The sequence below is a fragment of the Nicotiana tabacum genome, chromosome 24 (genome assembly GCF_000715075.1).
Source record: "Nicotiana tabacum cultivar K326 chromosome 24, ASM71507v2, whole genome shotgun sequence".
NCBI classification, from domain to species: Eukaryota; Viridiplantae; Streptophyta; class Magnoliopsida; order Solanales; family Solanaceae; genus Nicotiana; species Nicotiana tabacum.
In genome coordinates, this window is record NC_134103.1 from 64,724,642 (window position 1) to 64,735,778 (window position 11,137).

Here is an 11,137-nt window from a genome sequence, read left to right on the forward strand (position 1 = left end):
GAGAATGTGAAATTACATCTACAAGGTCACAATTTTAAGTTATGTGCAATGGCAATTTCAATTTTCCTGTTTATGAAAGGGGAATAGACTAACCATGATCGAGCATGCTTTTTGTTCCAGAAGATGGGATGCTGGTGCCTAAATGTAAGTAATTCAGATATATAAGCCAAGTTTTTTTCAGAAAAGTGGCATGATTCGTAAAATTGGAAAACCCAAAATTAACTAAAATGGTTGAAATGACTGAATGTTACAGGAGTGTCATATATAAGTCACGTAGTAAAGATGGCTGAGAAACCAAAAATAGGAGTGTATGTTGGACCTTTAAGGTTCAACGTATCCACAAGATGAGTACTGTAGAAATGCAACTGTTAAAGATGGATGTGTGAACATACTAAAGTAAACAAAAATAGAAACAATAACATAGGAGAGAGGTGCATGTATAGCACAAAGCATAAAATGAGAAAAGGTTGACTCAGATGGTTTGACCATGCGATACCTAGAACTCCAAATGCACTCGTCCATAGATGCAAATTATGATGATTGAAGAAGCTTAAAAGGTACAAGATAAACCTAAAATCATATGGAGGAAAAGTCTCAAAGACCCACAATCTCTCAAAATACACGCGGATTTTGCTATCATAACATAATGGAAGCATCAGATCATTATAAGCTATAGAGCTATACCAACTAGTTACTTACATCTGTATGTCAATGTAAGGATAAATGTGAGATTTTCAAAATCTCTACTTTTAGAGAGCCCTTAATTTGATTTGAAAGACATTCCTTTTTCATATTGGAATAGAATGGACGCGGATAGAGCAGTCAATATAGATTATTCATATATCTGACCCCGATTAATTTGTGATTGAGGTGTAGTTGATTAATTGATTGGGAATTGCAAGATGAAAATGGAGGATAGAAATTTGTGGCTTTTGGTGATCAGGTCTGTTTTCAAGGATTCCCAAAGGCGCCTCTTTCTTTTAGACATGACATTCCAAGAGCGGTTTAACACATCAAAAATATATTAAAAACCTTGTAGTAAATATAAAATTATAGATCAAAAGACAGGTAAAAAGTATCCAGACGTAGAAGACTTGGAAGTGACTTTTCTGTAAAATTTACCAATTCATAGAACAAACTATGACGAAAAAAAAATCAATCTTAACATGATTAATGAACAAAAGGTGGAATATATCTAACAATTCACAATATATATATATATATATATATATATATATATATATATATATATATATATATATATACCATCTTCACTTGTTTATCTTCCTTCAGACTTAACCAATTGTGAGAAAACCTTACTCATGGAAACTCCAGATAGATCATCCAGATTTGACGCTACAAACTGCACAGCAGAAGCATTGGCATCAACACGACTGAAATCATTCACTTGAGGAGAGAGCTCTCCTATTTGAATTGCACTGTTTTCTTCAGGATCAACTTGAATAACAGCCTCTTGAAGTTGAAGTGCATACTCCAAGTTCCACAGCACATCACCCATTGAAGGCCTGTCGACGCCATAATCAGCCAAGCATTTCTCTGCTGTTTCTCCAAACTTCCTGAGGGAATCTGGTCTTATTTTTCCAGCAAGATTCCGATCTATGATTTGCTCCAGTTGTCCCTTCTTCTGCCACTTCATCGCCCATTCAGCTAAATTGACCATCTCCCTCGGAAGAGATGGATCAATGACAGGCCTAGCACAAAGAACCTCAAACAGAACAACTCCGAAAGAGTAAACATCACTTTTTTCCGTCAATTGTTGCCTTCTGAAATATTCAGGATCTAGGTACCCAAAGCTCCCTTTCACCGCCGTGCTAACATGGGTTTGATCGAGCTCAGGTCCTGCCTTAGAAAGTCCAAAATCAGCAACTTTTGCCATCAAATTCTCATCAAGCAATATGTTTGCGGATTTGACATCACGATGTATAACTGCTTGCGCGTAGCCGGTATGAAGATAGTGTAGACCTCTGGCAGCCCCAATGCATATCTCCAGCCTTTGTTTCCAGCTCATACTCGGCATATCTGAACCATACAAATGGCTCTTGAGGGTTCCGTTTTCCATGTACTCATACACAAGAATCATCTCATTCTTTTCATCACAGTATCCAATCAACGAAACAAGATGACGATGGCGAAACTGAGAGAGCATCTCGATTTCAGTTTGGAACTCTCTAAGACCTTGTTGGGAGCTGGGATTACCCCTCTTAACAGCTACCTTTGTACCATCGTATAAAACACCCTTGAACACCTTTCCAAATCCACCTATCCCGATGACCAAACTCTCATCAAAGTTTTTGGTTGCTTCTTTCATGGCTGCAAAAGGTATGCGATAACTCAAGTTAGAAGCTGCACTCATGGTTGTCCCATTCGAGTATTTGCTTCCCATAGTATGAGACGTGCCACCGCCAATAGACAAAGGAATCCACGTCTTTGAAAGACGAAGTTGTTCCTGCTTTCTTCTTCTGTGCATGCAAAACAAAACACCAACCATGAGCAAAGCAAGTGTTACACCTACGCTCACACCAACGATGACTCCGATATTGTTTTTCGAGCCCGAGCTTGTGGAGGGAGGAACAGAGGCCATATCAGCAAAGCTGCCCTGAGTATTATTCAACTTCAACAGTTCCAATCCATTTAGAAAGGCATCTGGATATGCACTCTTTGAAGACGGGCCGATACTAATGCTAAGGTTGTTGGTATTAGCTGGTGGTGTAACAAAATCCATGTAATATGCGGTGGCCAATCTGCCTTGAACTTTAGAACTCAGATCAAAATCAGAAGCCGCATTCGAGGAATCAACATAAACATTAAACAACAGCTGATTAGCAGCTGTACTCACAATATCACACAAGTGTAAGCGAATGAAATACTGGAAACCTCTGTCCACATTGAACGCCCACGTCACATTAAAATTAGCAATGGCATCATTACCAGAAGCATCCACATTCATCTTAGTGCACGTACCATACACGGTCGGTGGTGCAATATCTAATGTTGCTCCACCGGGAGTGTACTTTACAGATCCAATCTTTGACAAGGACTTGGCGAAATCTGGCTGTATTAAGTAACTTTTATCAGGAACCCAACTTCGCCATAGCGTATCGTTTTCAAACGACACAGCGGGCCCGCCCATGTTAACTCTAGCAACTGTTTCTAAAGCCTGTGCATACATATCATTGAATACCCCGGGTGGATCAAAGGTGGATGCGTCATCAGTTATAAGGCTATCGGGTACAGAGACAATTTCCAAGGCATTTATATAGGCAATTGAATCAGCCAAAGGAGAGAATGTGATTTCAAGATCCCTCGTTGTTACGTTCACAGAAAATTCTTTAAAGGAAACATTTTTAGGACTAAAATTGCCAAGGAGAACATTCTGTTGTGTGGAAACAGAGAAACTTGCTGAGCTCAAATCATAAGTTTTGTACTCAAATGGGTAAAAGTAAAGACGGATCCAGTGCCTTCCACTTTTACTAATGGGGAATTTATAGCTGGATGTTGAAGTAAAGATTCTAGCTGTTTGATATAGAGGTGAATCGTTAGCCTTTGTAACTGAGTTTGAAGGGGTATCAGCTAATATATCTTGAGAAGTTGAAAGAAATTTTGAAGCTGATTTATCAGACACAAAAACCCTATTACCAACATTAGTATCTTTAGTGGATCCACAGTCTATTAAGTAATTATCTGATGGGTTAAACCCAGACACACACAAAAATCCCAACGCCAATATAAACAAACTCCAAGAATTCATCATTCAATCTAACAGTTGTTGAAGAGTAACACAAGAACTAGAAATTCAACTATTTCCACTGAAACCACAATAACCCACAAAAGATAATTGCAACAGAGGAAGAAAGATTGCACCTTTTTGATTAAATATGCTCCAAGACTGAGAAAGAGAGACACCAAGATTTGAAATGAAGGCAAATTACAAGAAACATTCTTGAGGGGTACCAAAGAACATAATTATTAATGGAATAAAGAGAAGGAAAGGATGTTTCTACTTGCATAACAGCACAAATCTAGCAAAGCACAGGCAAAGGCCAACGCAGATGCAGAACAACTTAAGAGGATTTTTAAATAAAACAAACATTTTCTTTTCTCAAGAAGTCAAAAGGGTAATGTATTGTTTGGATGGTTGTTATCTACCGTATTGTATTGTATTGTTACTTTAAATACGATATTTGTTTTGATTGTTACTTAAATTTTGTTGTATCGTATTGTTAAATCCGTCGTTACGCAAGGACGAAATATGTCACTTTATGTAACGACCAATTTGGTGTGGCCGCGTCATTACGTTGTCTTTTTCTTTCAATCTCACCCTTCATTATTATTAAATAATTTTATTTTATCATTTACCCTACCTTTTTATATACCGTATCATAAATTTTTTTATAATATTGCAAGTTTATTATTCATATTGCTGGTTTGTGATATCATAAAACGACGGCAAACGACACAATCTATCCAAACATTGTATTCATCAAACAATACAGTACAATACAATACGATACATTATGAAACAATATGTAACAACCATCCAAACAGTAATGTATAGGGCAAAATATGTTCATATTAAATACTTGCATAATAGAGCGACACGTGGAACCGGAGACAGATGGAAAGCAAGGCAAATGGAAATCAAGTCCGGGGGCAGCAATCTCGGTTTTCCCTGAAGGAAACATTCAATGGAGAATATTCTATAGCATTAAATATGTAGTCCTTTACAGAGAATATGGTATTCATAGCCTGCCGTTACACATTCTTCAATGGCCCCATAATTATCATTTAAGAGTGGCTTGATCCTAAGACCTTTCTCTTGGTGCAACCATAAATAGTAAGTTCAACGGTCATTGTAAGGGGACGAATTTTCTGACAAACTTATGCTATATACTGTTCAAAGCTCAATAACATTTTATTTTCTTGCATCTTAATATCGTTATTCCTGCCTTCGGAAGCTCTACTCCCAGAACTAAGATCTCTGTTGTCTTATCTCGATTTCAATGCTAAGTCTTATATTCTTTTCTAATTCATTTATCAATTTGGGATCAAATCGATTCGCTTGTCTATAAATCACGTATAAATTTAACTGTACTTGTGATGACCCAATATGTCATATTTAATTTTAAACATTTATTTTTATGTTCTGAGACCTCGAATAGCACCCTTCAGAATCCCTCGACTTGCGGGCACAGTCCGTAAATTTTTCCAGAAAGTTTTTATGTGAAAAATTGATTAAAATGTCAAATGGAGCTTCAAAACTCATTTGCGTTGACTTCAGTCAACGTTTTTAGCAAACGGGTCCGGATCAGTATTTTGACAGTTACGGTAGGTCCGTATCGTGATTTGGGACTTGGGCGTATGCCCGGAATCGAATTCGGAGGTCCCTACCTCGAATTATCGCCATTTAACGGAAACTAAAAATCTAAAGGCTAAAGATTTTCAAAGTTTGACTGTGAATTTGACTTTATAGATATCGGACTCGAATTGAGATTTCGAGAGTTGGAATAGCCCCGTTATGTTATTTATGACTTGTGCGCCAAATTTGAAATCATTCCGAATTCCTTTAATACGTTTCGACACGGGTTTTGTAATGTGAAAAAGTATGAAAACTCATAAGTCCGAATTGTGGTGTGAATTATAATTTCGACATTATTTGACGTGATTTGAGACCCTGAGTAAGTTCGTATGATGTTTTAGGACTTGTTGGTATATTTGGTTGAGGTCCCGAGGGCCTCGGGTGGATTTCGGATGGTTAACGGAATTTAATTTGGATATTCTAGAATGTTTCGACGTCATTTCTTTAAGAATAAGTGGTATCACATTAAGAAAATGAGTTCCAAATTCAGTTTTGATTGATGCATTAAATCTGTATTGAAATTTTAGAGCCATAGCAAAAAGAATCGTTGAATTCGGATATCGTACGAGAGAGTTATGCCCATTTCCGTGTCATGAAAGATTTTCCATCACCGCCAGCGCCCTGGGTATCGTGGGGCGCTAGCCCTGGCGCTGGAAATTTTTGGGGTTCTGGAAACTGTGCCACAGGCAGCGACCCACACTACATGTGGCGCTCGAAATAGCAGAGACTCTATAAACGGGTTTTTTTTTGTCATATTTGACAAAAATAGAGTTAAGGAGCTCGGTTTGGGTGATTTTTAGAGGGGTTTTTTACAAGTTTGAACTGGGTAAGTGTTCTATATCCAAAAGTGATTATATTTTATGAATCTATGGTTATATTCATCGTTTATTTCGGATTTAGATGGAAGAAATTGAAATATTTGTAAAACCCTCCAAAAACAAAATTTTAGGATTTGAAAGACAATCCGATGTAGGAATTCGATAATTTTAGTATGATTGAACTCGTATCGGAATGAGTTATCGGATTTCGAAACATGATCCCGACTGTTGATTTGTTAATTGATTTTCAGATTTTAATTGGAAAATTTAGTATTTTCATATAGAATTGGTTTCTATAATTCGTGTTGAGTATATTGAATTGTTTGTGACTAGATTCAAGGCATTCAGACACCAACTCGCGAGGCAAAGGTTTATTGGAATCTTGAGTTGTATGCAAAGCGAGGTAAGTGTCATGGTTAACCTTGACTTGAAGGAGTAGGACTTGTTTGTCTATTTTCTACGTGATTTAATGTGCGGGTACAACGTATATGTGAGGTGACGAGTACTTATGCGTTGTGGTTTAGTCAAAGCATGCGGGTGGAATAATTGCCTATTTAATTAAGATATTCCTGCTTAAGTTAAATTTTGGTTATTTGATCACTTTTCATACAATTATTTCTAATTTAATTATTGTTGAATATTTTGGAAGGTGAAGTCGGTATTCTCGTATTGAATTGATTGATAAGTATAGATCCCCGCATTTAAATACTCTTCCGAATTTATATTATCATTTCATGGTAAGGAAGAGTTAAAGCACGAAGGGTGATGCCGTGCCATTTATACTAATTATATTATTATTGTCATGGTGAGGAAGTGTGTAAAAGCACGAAGGGTAATGTCGTGCCAATTTCATATTATTATTTATTGATTTATAAAGTGAGGAAGAGAGTCAAAGCACAAAGAGTGATGCCGTGCCATTTAAATTATTTATTCATCATACTGTGACAAGAAAGAGAGTTGAAACACGAAGGGTGATGCTGTGCCATTCATATTATTTATGTATTATTTCATGGGAAGAATGAGAGTAAAAGCACGAAGGGTGGTGCCGTGCCATTTTCGTACTATCAGCTACTTATTTTATTGTTGATGAATTAATTGGCTGCTACGTGACACTTCTCCTGCTGAGATTTTTATATCATTCCCCTTCACATGTTCCCTCCCAAATTTTGTCAAATTTGTTAATTACTATGTTCAATATTGCTTCGTATACATATATACTTGCACAGGTTGTTTACGTATGTGTCTTGTCATAGCCTCGTCACTACTTCATCGAGGTTAGGCTCGACACTTATGGAGTACATGGAGTCGGTTGTACTCGTACTACACTCTGCACTTCTTGTGCAGATTTTGGAGTTGGTCCCAGCGGCGTACCATAGACTTGCTCGGATTCATCTACCCAGAGGAGACTTGAGGTATAACTTCACAGCGTACGTAGTCCTGATGTCCCCTTCTACTTTATCTTAGCTGTGTATTATCTTTCAAACAGCTTGAATTTTATTCAGACTTTTGTTTGTATTATTCTAGTAACTCGTGCACTTGTGACACCAGATTCGGGGATGTATTTGGATGATTCGGTTATTATGGTTTTCCGCACTTTATTTTAGTAATTGACTTCCATTTAATTTGATTTGTTTAAAAATAATTAAGATTATTCTAACGTTGGCTTGCCTAGCAAGTAAAATGTTAGGCTCCATCACGGTCCTGAAGGTGGAAAAAATCGGGTCGTGACAAGTTGGTATCAAAGCACTAAGTTACTTAGGTCTCACGAGTCACGAGCAAGCTTAGTAGAGTCTGAAGGATCGGCACAGAGACGTCTGTACTTATCTTCCAGAGGCTATGAAGTTTAGGAATAATATCACTTCTTTCTTATTCTGTCATGCGATTTTATTTTATCATTGATAACTGAACCATTATATTCTTGTTTTCTCGCAGATGGCGAGAACACGTAATACATCTACTGACGGACATGGACCAGAGCCCCCGTTGACAACTATGTCCAGGAGTAGAGACCGAGGTAGAGGCAGAGGTAGAGCTCAATCTAGAGATCGAGCAGCAGCACCTGTTGTAGAACCTTAGGTGGATTTGGAAGCGGAGGTTCCAACTCAGATTGTACCTGTTGGACCACTTCAGGTCCCGGAAGGATTCATAGCTACTCCAGTACTTCAGGACGCTTTAGTCTGTTTGGTGAGCCTAATGGAGGGGGTGGCCCAAAATGGTACATTTTCAGTGGCACCAGTCGTCTCACAGGCTGGGGGAGAAGCACAAACTCCCACTACTCCTGCTCCGGAGCATATGGCTCCCTAGTGTCAGGCTCTAGTATTCCCGCCAGTTGGGATAGTTCAGCCAGTTGTTGCGGCACAGGCCGGTGATAGGCCCGCCATGTCTTCTGAGGCCTTATTGAGATTGGACAAGTTTACTAAGATCTTTCCAGTTCACTTTAGTGGTACACCTTTTGAGGACCCACAGGATTATCTTGACCGCTGCATTGAGCTGTTGTGGAACATGGGTATAGTTGAGACCAATAGGGTCGATTTTGCTGTATTTCAGATGATGGGTTCCGCCAAGAGGTGGTGGAGAGATTATATGTTGACCAGACCAGCTGAGTCGCCTGCACTTACTTGGGACCAGTTCTCACAGCTATTTCTAGAGAAGTTCCTCCCTATCACATTAAGAGAGGATTACCGTAGGCAGTTTGAGCGTCTCCAATAGGGCAGTATGACTGTTACTCAGTACGAGACCCGTTTTGTGGATCTAGCCCGTCATGCTCTCCTTTTACTTCCTACTGAGGGAGAGAGCGTGAAGAGGTTTATTGATGGACTGACTCACCCTATCAGGCTTCAAATGGATAAGGAGACCAGAAGTGAGATTTTCTTTCAGGCGGCTGTTAATGTTGCTAGGAGGATCGAGATGGTTCTTGCATAGGAGAGAGGACAGGGGTCTAATAAGAGGCCTCTCCAGTTCTGTGGGTTCAGTGGTGCCTCGTCTGGAGGCAGGGGAAATTTTGGTAGAGGTCATCCTCCCAGGCCGTTTCATTCAGCGATCCAAGTATCCCATAGTGTATCAGGTGGTCGTGGCCCTCATATGTCTCATTCCAACCAGCTAGCCTACAGTGCACCACCAGCTCTTATTAGTGCACCTCCGCTCTAGAGTTTTCAGGGTGGTTACTCAGGTCGATAGGGTCAGTTTCATGCTCAGCAGTCATAGCAGTCGAGGTCCTGTTATACTTGTGGTGACCCGAAGCATGATGTTGCCCAAACTCACACCACAAATATAGGTAATGAGGTGGTCGAAGCAATAATAAAACCCAACGCAAGTCGGGGTCGAATCCTCAGGGGGTTAGAATTGGGATTAGATATATACTTAGTGTAATTGTACGATATGCCTTAGATTACACTTCCACATTCTTGTTTGTTGTTTCTACTACTACTTTAAATTATTGATTACAATTATAAAACTAGAAGACAATATTTTTTGTTTTGGTTGTTTTTCAAATGATAAAAGATCTAGGGTCGTGACTTCCACCTAGGTGGTTACCTAATGGGTTTGTAAACTCTAGGGTACGTTTGATTGGTTGGGATTGTAATATAGCAATCACACGCAATTACCCACTCTATACGTCTCGGTAATTTGAGTGGTTTTTTCCAATTTGGCTTTCTCAAGTCCATATGGGTATTGCACAAAACAAGTGATAAATGCTCAAGTCGGGTCTTACTATCTCTAGATTCAACCCTTTAATTAGGGCTAACAATTTTTTGAGTTCACCCTAATTTCTTGTTAGCCAAATTTTTCTAGACTTAGTCTCTCGTTCTCAAGTAGAGACTAAGTCAATTAGGCATGAATCAATATTTGCAACCATTAATTCTTGAATTCAAGCAAGAACTAGGCTAAGTATCACTAACCCAATCATAAACAAGTCCTAAATCAAACACCCATTAAGTACCCACACTAGGGTTGGGCCACAACCCTAGCTAAAAATTTAGCTACTCATGAAAAATAAAGAAATATAAGAAAAAATTATAATAGAATGCATAATAATTGATTAGAGAAAGATAATCTAATGTTTAGAAGCTAATCTAGCACAATATTACTCAAAACAGTAAAGAAAAATGACTCAGGTGCTCTCCAAAAACAGATATTCATGCTTAAGTTAAATTTTGGTTATTTGATCACTTTTCATGCAATTATTTTTAATTTAATAATTGTTGAATATTTTGGAAGGTGAAGTCGGTATTATGGTATTGAATTGATTGATAAGTATAGATACACGTATTTAAATACTCTTCCGAATTTATATTATCATTTCATGGTAAGGAAGAATTAAAGCATGAAGGGTGATGTCGTGCCATTTATACTAATCATATTATTATTGTCATGGTGAGGAAGAGTGTAAAAGCACGAAGGGTGAGGCCGTGCCAATTTCACATTATTATTTATTGAATTATAAAGTGAGGAAGAGAGTCAAAGCAAGAAGGGTGATGCCGTGCCATTTAAATTATTTATTCATCATATTGTGACAAGAAAGAGAGTTGAAGCACGAAGAGTGATGCCGTACCATTTATATTATTTATGTATTATTTCATGGGAAGAATGAGAGTAAAAGCACGAAGGGTGGTGCCGTGCCATTTTCGTATTATCAGCTATTTATTTTATTGTTGATGAATTAATTGGCTGCTACGTGACACTTCTCATGCTGAGATTTTTATATCATTCCCCTTCACATGTTCCCTCCCAAATTTTGTCAAATTTGTTAATTACTGTGTTCAATATTGTTTCGTATACATATATACTTATACAGGTTGTTTACGTATGTGTCTTGTCATAGCCTCGTCACTATTTCGTCGAGGTTAGGCTCGACACTTACGGAGTACATGGGGTCGGTTGTACTCATACTATACTCTGCACTTTTTGTGCAGATTTTGGAGTTGGTCCCAGCGGTGTACCA

General features: G+C 38.3%; 1 protein-coding gene across 1 annotated transcript; it reads right to left on the bottom strand.

Annotated features, from left to right (window-relative positions):
- Positions 1–1,082: 1,082 nt before the first annotated feature.
- On the bottom strand, positions 1,083–4,097 carry LOC107790946 (receptor-like protein kinase HERK 1). Its single transcript, XM_016612918.2, has one exon. The coding sequence runs from the start codon at positions 3,770–3,772 to the stop codon at positions 1,280–1,282; it is 2,493 nt and encodes an 830-aa protein (XP_016468404.1). The 5' UTR covers positions 3,773–4,097; the 3' UTR covers positions 1,083–1,279.
- Between the last annotated feature and the right edge of the window lie 7,040 nt (positions 4,098–11,137).

What these genes read in the sequence shown, in the direction of transcription:
- LOC107790946 (XM_016612918.2), bottom strand. Translation starts at nt 3,772, where the DNA reads ATGATGAATTCTTGGAGTTTGTTTATATTGGCGTTGGGATTTTTGTGT.